The sequence below is a fragment of the Equus asinus genome, chromosome 4, assembly GCF_041296235.1.
Source record: "Equus asinus isolate D_3611 breed Donkey chromosome 4, EquAss-T2T_v2, whole genome shotgun sequence".
NCBI classification, from domain to species: Eukaryota; Metazoa; Chordata; class Mammalia; order Perissodactyla; family Equidae; genus Equus; species Equus asinus.
The window spans coordinates 125,587,324-125,606,214 of NC_091793.1; the positions used below are offsets into that span (position 1 = coordinate 125,587,324).

The following is an 18,891-nucleotide window of genomic DNA, read 5'->3' on the forward strand; positions in this document are numbered from 1 at the left end:
AAGGTACTTAAGCAAAGAATTTGACATTTAAAGTCAAAAGGCTTTTAAGATACTCAGAATTTGTGTCTAAAGAAGACTTTAAATCTATTAAGCAAAAAAAGAACCATGACAAATGCTCTCTTCACAAATTATATTGCACATAATCAGATGAAATTGACCAATACAACTACTCACCGCTGGGCCTGGCAGGCCGGGCATGCCTCGCTCTCCACGCTGCCCAGGCATGCCAACAATTCCTCTTTGCCCAGTCGTTCCAGCTGGACCAGGCGGACCATCTGGACCCTAAGTTTAAGGATAAACTATAATTAGAAATTCTCCAGGGCAAAACTATATGCAAAACTTTCTAATAGATCACAGCTTACAGGTTTTCGGTATGAGAAATGTTCTCCATTTTCTAAAATCATACTATACATGAGTAGTCATAATTGGCAATCCACACAGAACCTCTAACATCATTTAAAGGTAAAAATGGCTCATTAGTTGGAAAGGAACTTGACGATTAATGTGAATATTGATGGAATAAAAGAAGTAACTACTCAGGCAAGCATTTTTTCTCTTTTTAAAAAACAAAACTTTTAAAAATAAAGAAAAAAATAGAGATCTATCTAAACAGATTCATGTTCAGAGGCATTAAGATATTAAATAAAATAACATGCTTTTTAAAAATTTTCTTCATACTGTACAAATTTTTAAAAGAGTGTTTTCTTTTTTAGCTTTTGAACACCATATCCAGTACTGTTATATTTTTATATCCATACATGTACTCTTGTCTAGAGCTGAGAATTGTAACTTAAAAACCTATGGGGCATAATGCACTTAATGGATTTATGAACGTGCCCGGGATAATGTATAAACAGTTTCTTTGTGGCAGTGATTATTACGGATTTCTATTTGTAAATATCTCAATTAGAGGTGGTCTGAACAAAGATGCCGAACTCACAGGTTGCCCATCTTCTCCTGGGTCCCCTTTGTCTCCTGGGCCACCAGGGGGGCCAGCTGGTCCTCGATCTCCCACTCGTCCATGAGAGCCAGGGTCCCCACGAAGGCCTGGAGGTCCCTCCTTCCCAGGTTCCCCTAAGGGCCCCGCAGGTCCGGGAGCTCCCTAGCATAATAGAAAGAAACCCAGGAGGGCAAAGTGGAAGCCACATAGAGTACTGGATGCGATGGTCTCTACCTCAAAGGCAGATTCTTAAGCCTCAAAGGTCCATTTTTTTCTGTTAGATAATCAATCATTCAGTGGACTTAAAAAAATTAAACAAAACACAGCTGCAGATTCATTCCCCAGGAGAAAAGCTGAATTATTTGCAGACAATTGCCTTTGAGTCATTATTAAAAGTGTGCTGAAATTAATTTGAATTTTCAAACTTCTTAAGGCTCTGCTCCAACAATAAATATATAACATTTTATTCTGTCTGATCTGGTCTTATAATGAAAGAATAGCATTTATTAAACAAAGTTTCATAGGTGCTTACTAACTGAAGGAAATGATTATCATCACACAATATTGTTAGTATTTAGTACCCAAATAGAATAATAGTCAAACATTGGAGCTAAAAAGGACTTGTAAATAAGCTACTCCAAGAAACATTGGATGATTAAAGATGAATTTGTGTTGACAACATACCAGGATGAATTATTGGGATGAGAGTTGTTAACATGGGGTAACACATCATTAAGGGATTAAATAAAAGAATAAATAACTCAATTAAATTTATGTGTGCATATCTACATAATATGTACATACACATGTGTTTTTGTATATTTTTATGTGTGTATGTGTACTTACTCCACTCTCAATTATTTGAATTACTGAATTGACTTACAGCAGGGCCTGGAGGTCCAACTCTTCCAGCAGAACCAGGAAATCCTGTAGCACCCTAAAAATATAATATCATATAAGCAATAGTAAAAGAACAATCAGTTACACACACTTCCTGGGATTTATTTTTTTCATAGGGATATAGGCCATTATATTCCTTTTCTTGTGACCAATGCATTTTTTTCTTGCATCCTATGTTTTTGAGAATGGATCTGGATTAATTGGTAGGAAGGATGCTATTTTTCTCTGTCTACTTTCCATTTCTCTCAAACATATACAAGTACATTCAAGGCTAGGGCTAGAATTCCATTAATATTTTATATAACAGAATTATATAAAGTGTTTCCACATTATTCATTACCTCTTCCATAGGTAATATTTTTGTTTTGTTTTGTTTTGTTTTGGAGAAAGATTAGCCCTCAGCTAACTACTGCCAGTCCTCCTCTTTTTGCTGAGGAAGACTGGCCCTGAGCTAACATCGTGCCCATCTTCCTCTAGTTTATATGTGGGACGCCTACCACAGCATGGCTGCCAAGCAGTGCCATGTCCACACCCGGGATCCGAACCTGCGAACCCCGGGCCGCCGAGAAGCGGAACGTGCGAACTTAACCGCTGCGCCATCGGGCCGGCCCCCATAGGTAATATTTTATTTATGTTACACATCAGGCAGCTGGGTCTCCAAGATCATAAAACTAATTTTAATCCAGATCTCCATCTAGCTGAAGTGTCCTTTCCACTATAGTATAGTTATATAAGTAAAAATTTGTTGTTACAGCTTCAGATTAACTTTAAAGTGTCTGTGAAGTACTAGATATCTGTGACTAACTGTATGCAATTCCCAGAGCTTCAAACCAACTCACAGGCGGACCCTGAGTTCCTCGACCACCTTTCAGTCCGGGAACACCATTAGGACCCTAAATAGAAAGAAAGAAACAAAAGATCACTGTAGTAAAGCAAAATCACCTAAACACAAGGTCTAAACTTGGGCACTGGACGCAAGTTGTGTCCTTTTCTTAAACTTACATGAGGGCCTGGGGATCCTGCTAGACCTTGTGGTCCAGGAGAGCCAGCATCTCCCTTCTGTCCCGGCTCTCCAGGTTCACCTTTTACTCCAGGCTGCCCATCAGGGCCCTATGCCAATTGTATAAACAAGCAATAATTATTACACTTATAGAGAAATTTCTTCACAGTAATTATTACTAACATATCGTTTAATGATTTGCTATAAAATAGAGCTGTATAATCAGTATGAAAGCATAGAAGAAAAAAACGCCCTGATGAGATCTTTGAAGATAGTCTGAAAAAATGTCATCCCACCACATTTTAGTATAACAAATAAGCATACAATTCAAAATCATGCAAATTCATCCATTTTTGTGGCTGTCCAAGAAAAAATGTTTAAAGTGAGAATGTTGCCTAGAAAACTGTAAACTTTCCAGAATCTTTAATATACCTTCAAAATATGACAATGATAATTAGTTAAACTCATTGTTTAAGGAACAAAAGGAGTGTTCATTGTAAATTAGAGATATTTGAAAATTATACCTGGGGTCCAGCAAAACCAACAGCCCCAGTTGGACCATTTTCACCACGAGAACCCTAGGACAAGACAAAGATTACAGTAGCCTTCACACATTATTCTAAACAGGAATAGTATTTAAAAATACAATTATATAAATTTGTAGTATCTTGAAATATACAGATAGAGAAATTAGACATATTGCTTGAGGAAGACTCTTCAGGGTGATATAGAGATAAGGGCCATAGAACAAAATTTCCAAGGTCTGAAGTCTCAAAGAAGTTTCTTAATTATTTAGTAAATGAGCTGCTTACCTAGAGTTAATAGATTGTATAGAAATAATACACAGATAATTTTTTTAAGTTTAATGAGAAAAGCAGACATTGAAAACCATTCTTATAAATAACCTAATCCAATGAGTGTGATTTTATACCAATATCAAAACAAAATAATGGATTGTTTACTGCTCAATCTCATACTAAAGAAGATCCAAGTACCATCACTTACAGGATTGCCACGGGAGCCAGGAGGGCCAACTAAACCTCGAGGGCCAGGTTCACCCTAGAAAGAAAATTTTAGATGGTTATTGTCTAAAGCGGTAGCAAAACATGATAAAGTATAGGATGTTGGGCACTGTATTGGGGGCAGATAACGAAGGACAACTCTGAGATGATGTAACCCAACTACCATATTTTATAAAAGAGAGAACGTTATGAGAAAGAGCCAGTATCCAGACCTCAAGATCCTCAGTCCACAAAGTACCAACTTAGGACATTACCTTTTCTCCAGTGGGACCTGCAGGACCTGGAGGACCCAAGGGACCTGGAAGACCCTGTCACAAAACATAGGCATACTGAGGAAATGAATGCACAGAAATCTCCATGTTTAAACAAACAAACAAGGGACTATTTTGTTATAGCTTGGCTGCTTTTGCAAAACATTATCTATAATAAATGATATAATCTGTATATTTTCAAGATTATTCTACCTAGTCTAAAACAATTTCCACCAGATTTTCTCCCTAAAATGTTTTAATCCCTTTCATCCAACTCATCCATGTATAACACTGACTTTAAACTTTAGTTCTAAATTAATACTATTCTTCAACAGGGTTTCTCTGTTTCTTAGCCTATTTAATGTTGCTAATATCTATTTGAAATTTGAGCATAGATTGAAAAGAGGTTTTCTTTCTTTGTATAGAATATTATATTTTTAAGTCATAATATGCTAGTGAAATATCACTCTTTGTATTTTAAAAGAGAAGTGAAGTTATGCTAAGGCATTCAGTTTTCCACATTCCTCTGAGGTGAAAAGGAGTGTTACTACCCAGCTACACTGCAGTCGGTGGGGTTCTTTGGCTCAGAGCACAGGCGGCTACCACATGGGGTATAACCTGAGTCTTCTTGACACTGGTCACAATCTTTAAAGTGCTGGACTATATTAGAGTCCTTTCTAAAACAAGTTCTCTCTCCAAATTTGTGCACTGCGTCTTCATACGCAGCCTAAATATTCTTTGGCATTTAAGAACATGAAAAAACTGTGATCTTAATTATCTGGATCTATAATGAAACAATGTTCTTCCAATAATTCATCTAATATACTTCTTTAAAGGATTTGATTAATATAGGTCACTTCGTTAAATTCACAGACTTTTTATTCATACAGAGGAAACATTATTCATTTTTTCCCCTTTACTATGAGATTACAGTAAATGTTCTGCCCTGTTTCTGCCCTAAAACAATGTATGGCCCTAACTAAAAACAAAGCAGTCATTGCTTAAGTCTTGGTCCTATTACATTGCATTTCAAAGTAATTCATAGGAACAATAGCTACACATTTCAAATTTCCCCTTAAAATAAACCATCAGTGCATCACTTCTCCAAACACTACTGTGCTACTTACTATGTACCCCAGACCATTCATGTCGCAAAATACAAACAATATACCAGATTTACTTAGACCATTTTTGAAATATTAAATCAAATATTAGATTTAATTAAAAGGCAAAAGACATTTTGTGTTCGTAATTTGCTAACTATTTCACCCTTAATAAGTTTTTCAGAAAAACAAAAAAGGGATAATTACCACTAAGGCTAAAACTTTTCTATATTTTACTTGATTTTTTTAAGTAGAAGCTAATATAATCAATGTATTAACAGTGGCTCAGTGTGATCTCTTTTTGTTTTTTTTTTGACAATTGGTATTGCCAGGGCCCAACAGGACAACTAGTAGCAAACCAGGTCTCACTGAAACAGAAATTTTTTATCAAAGATCAAGAACTATTCCAGGAAATGTTGACTGTCTGAGTGACTGTGATTACCTGCTCTTACATGACAGAATCATTCATGTCTAAAAACCTATTTTCCATCTGGTTGTCTGATTATCCTTAGAATTGCAAATGCATTCTAATTTGAGGACCTGAAGCTTGTTAAATGCCAGTTTCTGACATGATATTAAACAATGCTTTGGGGTCAACCATCCTGCTTTACATTTCGCTTATTCAGCCTCTTTCTTGATGAAAGCACTAATGATGACTCATCGGGCAGTAATTTTCTCAGCCCTAACATCCAGTATATTAAGAAACGTTCATCACAGCTTTGGCTGCTCTGCAAAACTCTACTTGCCTGTACTGGAATGAAGTGTGGGACAGCTCATTAGATCAGCATTTCAGTAGAAATAAACAATGCATATGAAATACATGATAAGCAAAGATAAAGAGGGCCCCACTGCTTAAAGGACTGATCTCCTGCACACAATAAAAATGTGTTGTATTCACTCTCTCAACAATGACTTTACTTTTTGGCTTTGCTCTAATTCAAGGTAAGCCATGAATGAGTATCCATGGTTGATCAACTTCAAATCTCAAATTTCATCATTCTCCAAATCCTGACCACCATGGAAACATGATGAACTTTATTTTGGAAATTTCAGGCAAATTCATATGATAATGGTGACGTTGATTACTAGCTTGGCTGGTAAAGGAATGGTTTCACTTACTCTTGCTCCATCATTTCCAGCTGTGCCTTCAGCACCTTTCTCTCCTATGCCACCCTGGGAAAACACACAAAACACCATTTGTTCATTTAATTGTCTTTTTCCCACACTTGCATGAAAGCTTCATAAGAGCAGGGCTTATCTCTTGTGTTCGTAGCTGTATCCCCTTGAACCTAGAACAATGCCTGGCACTGGGCATTTTCTCAATAAACACATATTGAAAGAATGAAGGAATGAATGACTTATGACTCAGGATGGTAGAAGTACAAGGCTGCTCAGGAAATCATTAGCAGCAGAAAGTCTAAAGGTATGAACTGAAAACATCAGACTTACTCTGTCACCCTTGGGGCCAGGAGTTCCTGCAATGCCTCTTTCTCCTGGCATACCTTGAAGACCTGGTGGGCCTGTATCTCCAGGGGTCCCAGTTGGTCCTGGACTGCCCTAAGATGAACCAACAATAAATGAGCTCACTCATGTGTTAAGCTGCACCACATGGGATTTCTGTTTTGGTGGGGTCAAAAATGGTAGAATCTCAGCAATTTCACATGGTTCAACCTCGTGCTTATATTTTTCATTTGGGAAAATTGTCTCTGAGTTCATTTTTTTAAATTAAAACTTGCTGTTTAAATTTTAATTTAATTTTTGGTTTATGTTTTCAACATTTGTTTTTGGGAAAACTGAGTACTGATTCAAATAAAAATGATAGAGTTGCCCCTTTTTTTTCTGTTTTTGGCAACATCATGGGGATTCTAATAAAGAAAGAAGACATTACACTTAGAAAATGTTTTATTCCATCTCTGATGAACCCACGGCATTAAGCTGGTTTTCAGGCTCATTCAGGGGTTAAGTTGAAGCTATCTTATGCAATCATTCTGGACGTTGAAGATGATAAGGGATCTAATGTTGTATGATCATGAAAAATTCCACTTCAATTGTTTGCACTGAAGTTGGCCACATTGTCTTCTATCAATCTTAAAGTGGCACCCAAAAGGAAACAGGACTGATTTTCGACTTACGAGGTATTGTATTTTCAGATTTCAAAAACAACATGATATATTTAATAAGCAGAATTGTGGAACTTGGGGCAAGGAAAATGGAGCACATGATTAGGAATATCTCCTAACAAATTATGCAATTTTGTATTTCCTATTTCTGCTTATTAACAGAAGTCATTAATAAAATTTATATAGATAAATATTAGAAATGGATTTGTATATCAGAACGTATCACTGTATGTCCTAGACCATAAATCCCATCACAGAAGAGAGACTCCTTTTTAGCTGACTCTTTAGTTTCAAAGACAAGCCTAGTAGGTGCTCATTAAATACTCATTGAAGAAGAAAATTATGTAATCAAATATCCAGCAAAAACAAGAGAAGTACATTCTGGTACAATCATATGTTTGTTGGGCAGTAATTTTAGAACATTTTTAAATCCTGAGCTCACACACCCATACTTACTTTTGGGCCATCAGGACCGTGTCCTCCAGCCATGCCCTTTTCACCAGGGAGTCCGGTTATTCCTGGTTCTCCTCTTTCTCCTGGATTTCCTCGTTCTCCCTAGCACAACATTGGAATGTCAAACAATCTCAGTGCTTGATCTAAAAATGGATGAAAAGTGTTTCTGGAAATCTGAAAAATGGCTTCTACTAAACAAAAATTGGGAAATGAGCAATTATTAAGGCTTGATTTTCTAATTTAGTGATAAGAAATGAACTTGAAGTAAGGATATGCTAGTTTTGCAACACAAAATGTTTCTCATAAGATTGATTTTCATCAAGTAGAAGAATTTTAATGCTTAAAATAAAGCCCTGTTGAAGATAAAAGATGCTTTTTAAAACTGAAGCCAATGGAAATGAAGTTAATCACAAAGAAAAATTACTTACTCTAGGTCCTAATGGGCCAACTGCTCCAGGATCTCCAGGAACCCCCTAGAAAATACATTTTTAAAAATTGGAAGAAAAGCTTTGAGCTAAATTTCGGGTATTTATTAGAAATCTTTCCAGATCATATACCTAATTTCTTTTAATGTACTATTAGAAGTCTAACTAAGCCCATAATATTGAAGAATGAAAAATGAGTACATGTTTACAAATGCGGTGATGTCATATACATTGAATGAAAATATTGTTCCAGAAAAATTTATATTATACTTAAATGTTTGATTTTTGGGAGTGAGAATAGGCAAAATATTATCTCACAAAGATAGCGCATTAGTTTTTTGTAGAGACAACAAAATATATGCTAAAGTCCTTGTATTTCCTAATGAAATGTGAAAAAGTTCTAATAGAGGGAAGTAAAATTAAAAGCAATGAAGTGCTGATCTTTTAAATGGAACCAATTCAATTCAAGTTAGTAAATATTTCTTGAATATATAATATGGACAACACACTACCAGGAGTGGTGGGTTCAAATTAATGCAGTCATGACTACATTAAAAGTTTGTTTGCTCTTAACTAAAGGAAAGTTTGTTACTTAAAACTTCTCTCTTTGATTAAGATAATAACTGTCTCAACTAGGCCTTCAGTCTTATCCCCCCAAAGTACTGTTTTCATTGTGGCATGATCTTCCTAAAACCAAAATCTAATAGTATTACTCCCTACATAAAAGCCCTTCATTAGCTTTCCATTACTCTAATAATAAGAACAAATTAGGCTCACATTGGGATGCTCCATATCTGGCCCCTGGTTCACCCCTCCCGCCTCACCTCTACCCTCCTCAACTTGTCCACCACATTCCTGACTTACTGAAATTGTTTCAGTGCCTTCATTTGATCAGCAAGCCTTTGCACCTGCTGTCCCCATTTCCTGGGTATTTCCTTACCTTCCCTCCTCCCAACTTACCGTCATTCATCCTTCAGATCTCATTAAAGATATTACTTTGTCCAGGAAACTTTTCTTAAACCCGAAAGTCTGAATTAGTTGCATCTTCTGTTTCCCTACAGTCCGTGCCTCCCCTACCATAGCACGTAGAAAACACTACTATTGTAACTGTCTTCCTACACTCTCTGTCTCCTACTATAATGTAATATAGGGCAAAGTCCATGTCCATCCTGTTCGATTGGTTAAGGCCAGGGTTTAGTGGAGCTAAGCACAGTGGTGCTCAGCAAATTGTTATTGAATGAGTGAATGAATGAATGAATCACTCAAAGAAAAATAAATTAAATAAACCTATGTGCCAGTAAAACGATAGAAATAAAAGGGTTAATTTCTGTTCACAACCGTTTACAAAACCTCGGTAAAACTCTATAGTTATGCTGAGATTTATTTAGTGATTAAGAACACAATCTTGGGAAGCATTTGACCTGGGTTCAAATCATATCATCTGTGTGACTTTGGGAAAATTACCTAACATTTGCGTGCCTCATTTTCCTCATCTGTAAAATGGGCATAATAATGGTACCTAGTACATAGGGTTGTTTTCAAGATGAAAAGAGAGAATATGTGTAAAGTAAACCAGAACAGAGCCTCACACATAGCAAGTGATATTATGAGCCAGCAATTTTTAGTACTGCTATTCCTATTATTTAAGAACTTACCTGGTCACCTGGCTTTCCACCTTCTCCAGGTGGTCCTGGAGGACCAGGAAGCCCCTAAAACAAAAGTAAGAATATAAAATTGTGACTCTGCAAAAGTTTAATAGGCCACCAGTATTAACAGTTTGCCTTTTACAATTCAGGGTTCCATGCCTAGATTTTCAAGCAAAAGATATCGTTCAAACACAAGCTAAGCAAAACAGAATGAGAACCTTCATCTTCCAACGTGACACAGCAGCGAGGCAGTTGATGGGTTTGCATTTTCATTTGCACACCACTCAGCAAAAAAGAGAGAAGACTCTACCAGGAGGTTCTTCCTATTGGTAGAATTTTTAATGGCTCTGAGAACAATATTTTAGGCTGCTGGATTCATATTGAAAGTCAGTTCTAAAAGTTCTTCCCCAAATTATAATTATCTATGCTATTAAATAATCTACCATACCAATATGTTCAGATAAGTCATGATAATTTATTCAACAAAAAATTTTAGACACCATTCCAATAAAATCAGATAAGCCTTAAAATCGTTAAATAAACCTTGTTGAGATATCAAGAACATTTTATGATTTTAAATGTGTTAACAGTTTTGGATTTTGATCAGTTTTTCAGAAGGCTGTTCCTTCTCTCTGAACAAAAATGTTTGATTTTATCCAAATGTCTATTCTATTTACTCAAAAAAAGAATAATGTTTTTGAAAATTGTAGAATTTCACATCATTTGACCATATCCTTTTATATTTTAAAAAGCACTTTAGTGAGTGAAAGAAGAAATGGAAAACTGCATTAGTGCATACCTGGAAGCCAGTGGGGCCTGGAGGGCCCTGTTCCCCTCTCTCCCCAGCTAGACCCTAAGTCACGAAGGGAAGAAAATCATGAAATCAACAGCCAGATCTTTACACCTGCTTCCTGTTTACGTAAACCAGTAGAAGTATTTATATCTCTTTGTATTTCTTCCAATCACATGTTTTTCACTTTAGCCAGATAATAAACTAGTATTAAAAGTCATCTGATGGTATTGTTTGAAGTCCCTGCTGGTGAGAAAATATCTTCTATAGCCAGCGAAGGGAGTGATGACATTGTTTATTTTTTGATCCAAACATAAAATGTCTGAAGCCAACCATAAAATTATGGGGAAACTGGATAAATTGGAAATGGAAAAACTCATTACTTTCATATATCTAATCTAAAAGGGTAATATTTCCATTGCGGTTTATTTCTCAGTGTCATAAAAAGTATTAATCACACTTTAAAAACTGGAATAACTAAAGAAAGCAAAGCTAACATTTTAGAAAGATATTTAAATTGTCCCATCCCAAAACAAATAAATATGCCAAAATATTTCTGATTAACACTTAATTTTAAAATTCTGAAACGAAAATATACCTCAAAGAACATTCCTTTTTTAGCCCCTCCAAAAAAACCCAGCTTAAATAAATTTCTATAAGACACATTATTAGAAGAATGTAGGTATAATTCAGTATTTATATATTTTAAATAAAATATTTGTCAGACAGTATTTTCCTCACTTGATATATTCTTCAACTGCAACAGATGAAGATGATGAAGTAGCTTTTTCCATCAGCATTTTATAGAAGTTTAGTATGACAAGACCAATCATTGTTTTTAAAAAAATCAGAAGATGTCAGCACCAGGAATCAAAAGAAAAGATGTAAGTGAAATTTTTCAATCCTGCACTTTCTTATTCTCTTCCCCTGAAACTTATTCATACGTAAAGCCTTGCACAAAGTTTTTGAAACATGCAATGTGAATATATCCTTGCTAAAAGATCACATACCGGGGGTCCCACAGGACCGGAAGGACCAACTTCACCATCTTTTCCAGGAGCTCCCTAGTATCACACAGAGACAATTCGTGAGGTGAGGCCATGATTATTTGGGTAATTTCACATCTATAGATTTTTTCCTTATCAGAAAATGTATAGTTACCCTCTGCCCAGGAACACCAGCATTTCCTGCTTCTCCAGGTTTTCCAGGGTCACCCTAAAGAAGTAGGAACTAATTTAAATTTCAATCAGTTTGCTAAAAACATGCCTGTTCCAAGTGAGGATTGGGATGAGAGGGCAAACATATTGGACACTGTACTCACACTGCTACCTTTGGGGCCTGGAAGACCCATACTCCCAGGCTGCCCCCTGATGCCTATGGAGCCTGGAGGACCCGGCCGGCCATCCTCCCCTGGAGCACCCTACAAAATTGACAGGAGCAGTGTAAGTGTCATGTAAGTTCTCTCTAAATATCACATCAGCCAAATTGCTACTTGTCTTTGCTTACTATAAAAGTTATATACATTTTAATTTTTCCTACATTTTTACCTTAGTGAATCAGAACAGTTGAGCATCTTAAAATAAAACTGCTGAAGTCTTTTGAGTATTTAGAGAACAGTGATTTTATTCTTGTTCTACAAACAAACCTCATCTTCATGTCTTCTTACACCCTCATATTAATAGGGGAAATCTTTCTCTCTTCTTTCATTTACTCTGGTTTGTGGTAACGAAAACTCAGGACTTCTGTTTCACATTTGCAGTGTAAGGGAAGAGCCCAGAATATATAAGGTGTCAAAATTCACACCTGCTTTTCTCTTAAATAGACGAAATTGGAAGGACATCAAGAAATGAGAATGTTCCTAATAGATAAATTTCACCACTATTATAAAATACATCATTTCAAATTTTTTACTGATGTCAGGAAGCAATTTTTCTCTCAAACATTTATTTCACTAAAATGTGATCAATTTTTGGTCAGTTTGAAAATATGCAGATCCTTAAGTATTGGCTTCTGGAGGGAAGCATTTTAAATGTATAAACATGATAAGCATCCACATGACCAAAAACATTAATCTCAAATAAATATATTATCCTTTAAGTTGCATGTCTATTGAGAAATATTAACAGTTGTAGATTTTTGTTTAAATTAATTACCAAAGGTCCAAGTTTTCCTTCAGGACCTTGAACACCAGGATTTCCTGTCAGACCCTGAAAATTAAAAGCAATCGTCAGTTTGTTGCTGACCTACAATTGAAGTCAAGAGTCTAAAGAGTGAAAAAAGCATTGTATTAAAAAGATTCAGTTCCACTTTTCAGGGCTCACTATCAGTAGCCTTAGGCTCCTCTAGACAAACTCATAGGACCATCATGGGCCTCGCCCAGCCTGGCTTCAGAAGGATACAGGGCGGACAACACTGCATGCCAACAGGGCAGCACCCAGTTGGATGCTTCATTGGGAGAAGCCATCAAAGCACAGCCGCTAAGCCTCCCATGATGAACAGGCCAGATGTTAGGGAATGAGTCTACATGGTGGGTGCAGGAGCCACCCTAGCTTAGAAATCTCATGTAATAACATTTGTGACAACATCTTGGACGTACTGTATTGGTCCCAGCAAGGTGAGTGCCCAGGTACAAGTCACTCCAAACTCAGGAAATCCAAAGCTATGCCTCCCACCAGATTTTTATTATTCATTCATAGTCCTCCCAGTGCAAATGCAGCCTACACTCAGGGGCATCTTTACTATAAGCAACGTTGACTGCTCATTCAGCTGGCATTCCACCTCTGTTAGGTGTCTAGGGAAAAATGTCTAAGCAAAGGTGAACCCAATACCGGTTCTCATGTAGAAGGAGAAAGGCCTATAGCAGACTTTGACTCATACATTCAATGCTGGATTCAAGGTAAAGAACTTACGTTGAGCCAAGTGTATTTTTCCATCTAACAACTTCTTGTATAATCTTTCTCTTTCAGGGGCATGGTTGACAACTGAATTGAAGAGCAATTCCATAGTTCAAATAAATGTTCAGTGACATATTGTCAAAATGAAATTTATCAGGAATTCTCTTGGCCAAAAGTCAAACAAGTTGTTTATTTGTAACAAGTAAACAAAAATTAACAGAGTTTTTTTTCATGTAAAGTGGTAAAAGTGTTACTACCTACTCCTTTGAAAAAGGGGACTAGAAGTTACTGAGATTTCTATAGATGATAAAAATAACAAACTAGTATTTAAAAAATAATGAATTAAGTCGAAACTATAAAAACAAAGAAATATTCTAAGTTGTCAAAGCAAACTAAACAAACAAAAAAAACCCTTCAACGAATTCTCAGGAGCATCTCTCCTGGGTTGATGGAGCAACAAACTGCTGTGTTCTTACCCGAGCTCCTGGAAGCCCAGGTTCACCTGGACGTCCTGGATCCCCCTGACCTCCTTTAGGTCCTGAAGAACCAACAGGACCCCTCTCTCCTTGAGCCCCCTGTTCCAAAGCAAAGCAGAATGTGTCAGAAAAAAGGAGCGCAAGGAAACAAAAGCAAGTACGTAGAAATTCTTGTTTTACAAACCAAAGCTGTATAACATACAAATAGTTTGTCAAAGCAGTTACAAAGACTTCTTTGTAAACAATGTGACTTCATATTTTGTTCTAATGTGGATTCCTTGTAGAATAGTGCTTTTCCATCATTAACTAATGAAAGTTGTGTTTAGAGCCTCACTCTAATAATTTAGACTTGGAAAAAAAACCCAGAATTTTTAAAGAGTCTAAATTTCTAGATAATGGAAAAAATATACATCAGCTAAAGGAAAGGTCTATGACATTTTCTTCTCAGGACTGTCCCTGAGAAATCCGAAAACAAACTCTCATATAGCTCCAAACATCATGCATCTCCCCTGGACCTGGATAATGCAGAAATTGCACAAGAGGGATTGGTGTTAGGCCTGACATCTGTGTCCAACTCTTTTCTGAATCTGGACCCACATGGACCAAGGTTAGATCACCACGCTGAACAATGACATCTTTTGGAGCACCACCCATCTGAGTGTCAACATTGATGGGATAACCTCACCTTTGGTCCAGGTAAACCATCAGAGCCTGGAAAACCACGATTGCCAGGAGCACCCTACAAGGAACGAAAATGAGATTCTTAATTGTTGGTGGTGTTTTTATAAGGCATAATGAGTGAGTAATTTTTAATTTCAGTACTGTAGGGTTTTAGGAACTCTGATCAAGCCAACATAGCAATTGATTTGTATAAGACAAAAAACTTGACTATATGGAAAGAAATTTTAAATTTTGAAGAATATATAAGTACTGAGACAAAAAAATATTCAATCAAGAAATATTCTAACAATTCCTTGTAAAATTAAACATAGAGAAAAACTGATATCTAGATTTGAGAGGTAAAGGAATGGGACCATCCACCAGGATCAAAATGTGAATGACAACATGCATTAGTATTATCTTGTAAGTGAAGGCTTTGCATTCTCTGAAGCTCTATACAAATGTAAGATGATACTGTTGTCTCTTTCAGGCCTGTTTCATTATACTCCAGTCACAGCAGCCTCTTCTGATCTTTAAAATCACCAAGCCCATTCTGGCCTCCTGGCTTTGCATTTGCTGTTTCCTCTGCTGAAAATGTTCTTTCTTCCAAGTTGCCTGCTGGCTCATCCTCATCTTCAGGAGTCAGCTAAAATGCCAGCTTCTCAGAGAATCCTATTTCTTAACACCTAATCTGTCACACCACGGTCATATACTCGGAGTTATTCTCTACCACATCACCCTGCTATTTCATAAGTGTATACAGCACTTATTAAAATGTGTAAGTATATTTTCATTTACTTGTCGACTTGTTTTTTGCTTACCTCCCTACTAGAGTATGCTATTGTTTACTAGTCCTCACATGAAGGCTGGGACCATAGCCTTCTCGTTCACTGATACATCCCAAGCACCCATATAGCAAATCGGCATAGCGTAGTTGTTCAATCAGTATTAGTTGAATGAATGAATGAACAATGATTAAATGGTTGGCTCCTTTAATTCACAGATTACCATACTGAACAGATCAATACACCTGTATGCACTTCTTTTAACTGCTCTGGTTTTCCTTACTATCCCAAAACTTACTCATGCAATTCCACCCCAACTGTAAGATTTTATTTTATTATCCAAATTTTACCCTTTCTCCCATTGGGCCTGGAGGACCGACTGTCCCTGGATCACCTCGGGGACCTCTTTTGCCTTCTTCACCAGGTGGGCCTATTGGACCCTGAATACCATGTGGCCCCTATTAAAAACAGAAAGATATACCAGGAACAGCCATTGACAAGTGAGTCATAGCCAAAAGATTCATTTAACGAAGTCAGTCATAAATTTTAAACCATGCTAAACAAACTATTCCAAACAGATTATAACTCTCATTGTTACTATTTTAAACACTTGAGTATTTTGAGCTGTACACTTCTAGACAATATTTATGCTCTTCTTAGCATTTAAAAAAAATGAAGCCTTACTGGTTCTCCTTTTGGGCCAGCTTCTCCCTTGAAACCTGGAACTCCTGGATCACCCTAAAATAAAAATACTATTAGTTGTAGGAACCAGGATATTTAGCCAGTCCAAACTGCTTTAATTAATTACAGTGAATGGGCCTTGAAAATTTTTTGCGACTGAATCTATGTTGAATCAGCAGTATAACATAATCATTTTTTAAATTTTGAAACCTTACAGAATGTGTGTGAATTTTTATAAAATCTAGTATAATCTGGTAACAATTTGTTTTTTTCAGAGTGGTCTTCAAGAGACTTAATTTTAAAATATTGGGTTTTTTTATCATGCATACTAGAATAATTAGAATTATCGTTATTATTCCAATTTGATAATTAAAATTCAAACCCACAGTGATAACTTCTATAGATAAACCTACTTGGGATATATTTTAAGAAACAGACTTGTTCACCCAGAATCAAAATAATTTTATATTTATGTTTTGTTTATTGAGAGTTTGACACCTTCAAAGAGGGCATTTCGTCTTTGACTCCAAAGGGGTTTAGAGTCTTGTTTTGTTCTAGGCTTTTGTGTATGTGTGTCTGCAAATACCAATTGTAGTTTAAGTCGTAGGAATCAGATTGCTAAATTGAAAGCACGATAAAACCAAATGTGAAATATCAGCAACACTCATGTTTTAATAAATCTGTCACGAGCACTTAAAAATGATTTATCAACATAAACAAATTATTAGGAACAGAATCCAAAATATTTTAAGTAGTACTAGGAAAGAAAATTTTAATTTTTATATGTCAAGATAAAAGATGTATAAGCACAACTTCTCAATGTGGTTATTTCTTATGGGTTCATAATAATATTTTACCTAATAAATAATTTCTACAAAATATGGTAAGTCATTCAATATGAACAATATGTTGGAATCCTTCTTCAAGAATAACTCTCAAGAAATAGCTGTTGAGCCCATTTTTAGCCAAATCATCTTTAAAAGTCCTCATTAAACCTCCACTTCCCACAACTGGCTTGCAAAATATTTCCATATTATTTATTATTCAACTACTCATAAAATTCTATGAGGTAGACCATGAAGTTATGACTTTGTTATTTTAAATAAAAGAACACTAAAATTTAACATAATGCAATACTGTTTCACTTTGAATTTAAACATCTAAACTGTACATTAACATTTGTTTTCACTTTACAAAGATTTTTATCTTCATTTGCCTCGTTCAGATAAATCACATCATCTATGTTTCATTGCATCTCATTATATGTTATTTCTCTTGGCAATCTTAGTTGGGTTATACTAATGGATGATAGCTGTTATAAAGGACATTACCGGTTGGCCTCGAATTCCTGGAGGTCCAGTGCTACCCTGAGGTCCTGGAGATCCAGGGGGCCCTGCCAAGCCAGGAGGACCGGACGTACCCGGAGAGCCCTATCAAAATGCAAGAGTAACATGATCAGCAGAGACATACATAGAAGTCTACGGCCAATGTCCAAAGGATTGTGTCCGTTTGAACTTCATGTGGCATAAATGCAGTTACTTACTGTTGGGCCTTTGGCACCAGGCGTACCATCAGTTCCCACTGCACCCTAAAAGATACATAAAAAGTCTATGAAATATTAAGTCATAGCTAGGGTGTTATTCACATGTTCACTCATCTTCCAAAAGGAGGCAGAAAAAATTACACACACACACACACACACAAAAGAAATCAACCACCATTATATCATAAAAAACACTTTTTTGACCAATTCTCTTTTCTGTAAAATAGACAAACTTACAGAGTTTGTTTATTTTTCATAAAATATACAAACTTGCAGAGTTAACAAGGGAAATGTGGTTTTTTCATGAGTCGTAAACACTTAGAATTCAAAGAGAATATATTAAAATAGATTGCCTTTGTTCTGGTGTTATAAGACATATCCAGCTTTCTGTGATAGTTCTTAAATATACTAGGAACTTACAGGAAGACCTTGAGAGCCAACTGGACCTGGTGGCCCCGTTTCACCTCTTTGCCCCTGAGGACCTTCAGGGCCTCGAGCCCCGGTGGGACCTGCTTCTCCCTAAAGGAATGCAAAGGGAAGTGTTAATTCAAGAAAAATATAAACATGGTTCAATTCAAAGGTGATTGCTTATTTGGAGTTTTACATTTTACCCCCAAACATTTAAAGGGACCAGGAGCACAAAGAGGTTTACAAGGGAGATGTCCCTAACCTGGCCTAAAGAGTGAACTCACTTTCCCATCCCTTCAAGTGTAACGATGCCTGTAGCATTAAGAGCAGAGCCAAGTGGTAGACGTCACCTGATAGCTACCCCATTTCAACCCAAGATAGTGATCCAGATAGTAAATAAAAAGACAGGATACCTAGTTAAGTTTTAATTCAGATAAACACGAATAGTTTTAGTATGTTTGTCCCGTGCAATATTTGGGACATATTTATACTAAAAGTTTATTCTTTCTTTATCTGAAATTCAAACTTAACTGGGTTTCTGTATTTTACCCAACATATCATGTAGATATGTAGATCTGATCCTAGAGGGATCTGAACCTGGAATTTTAGGATTAAAATTCTAAGCCTTCAGGAGCTCATTAGTATTAATAAAACAAATAAAATTCCTATTGAATCTCTATTACCCTTCATTGAAATGCAAAGAACTGGATGTGAAAGTTTATTCTTCATCCTGAGAGCCAGAGATCGTGGAAGAATCTTATAAGTATAGCAGAATCCTGGTAAAAATAAAGACC

At 36.3% G+C, this 18,891-nt stretch overlaps 1 protein-coding gene across 2 annotated transcripts in view; it reads right to left on the reverse strand.

Annotated features, from left to right (window-relative positions):
* Nucleotides 1-18,891, reverse strand: part of COL5A2 (collagen type V alpha 2 chain) — a 402,020-nt gene that overhangs the window by 17,644 nt on the left and 365,485 nt on the right. For both annotated transcript variants that reach the window (XM_070508233.1, XM_014852913.3), the window contains 25 exons: nt 18,110-18,208; nt 17,690-17,734; nt 17,478-17,576; nt 16,150-16,203; nt 15,816-15,923; nt 14,706-14,759; nt 14,021-14,119; nt 12,804-12,857; nt 11,972-12,070; nt 11,812-11,865; nt 11,661-11,714; nt 10,660-10,713; nt 9,870-9,923; nt 8,218-8,262; nt 7,793-7,891; nt 6,666-6,773; nt 6,336-6,389; nt 4,117-4,170; nt 3,846-3,899; nt 3,365-3,418; nt 2,843-2,950; nt 2,680-2,733; nt 1,824-1,877; nt 941-1,102; nt 175-282 (listed from right to left, as the gene is read on the reverse strand). In XM_070508233.1, coding sequence (XP_070364334.1) covers nt 175-282; nt 941-1,102; nt 1,824-1,877; nt 2,680-2,733; nt 2,843-2,950; nt 3,365-3,418; nt 3,846-3,899; nt 4,117-4,170; nt 6,336-6,389; nt 6,666-6,773; nt 7,793-7,891; nt 8,218-8,262; nt 9,870-9,923; nt 10,660-10,713; nt 11,661-11,714; nt 11,812-11,865; nt 11,972-12,070; nt 12,804-12,857; nt 14,021-14,119; nt 14,706-14,759; nt 15,816-15,923; nt 16,150-16,203; nt 17,478-17,576; nt 17,690-17,734; nt 18,110-18,208 — 1,881 coding nt within the window. The remainder of the gene's footprint in view (nt 1-174; nt 283-940; nt 1,103-1,823; nt 1,878-2,679; nt 2,734-2,842; nt 2,951-3,364; nt 3,419-3,845; nt 3,900-4,116; nt 4,171-6,335; nt 6,390-6,665; nt 6,774-7,792; nt 7,892-8,217; nt 8,263-9,869; nt 9,924-10,659; nt 10,714-11,660; nt 11,715-11,811; nt 11,866-11,971; nt 12,071-12,803; nt 12,858-14,020; nt 14,120-14,705; nt 14,760-15,815; nt 15,924-16,149; nt 16,204-17,477; nt 17,577-17,689; nt 17,735-18,109; nt 18,209-18,891) is intronic.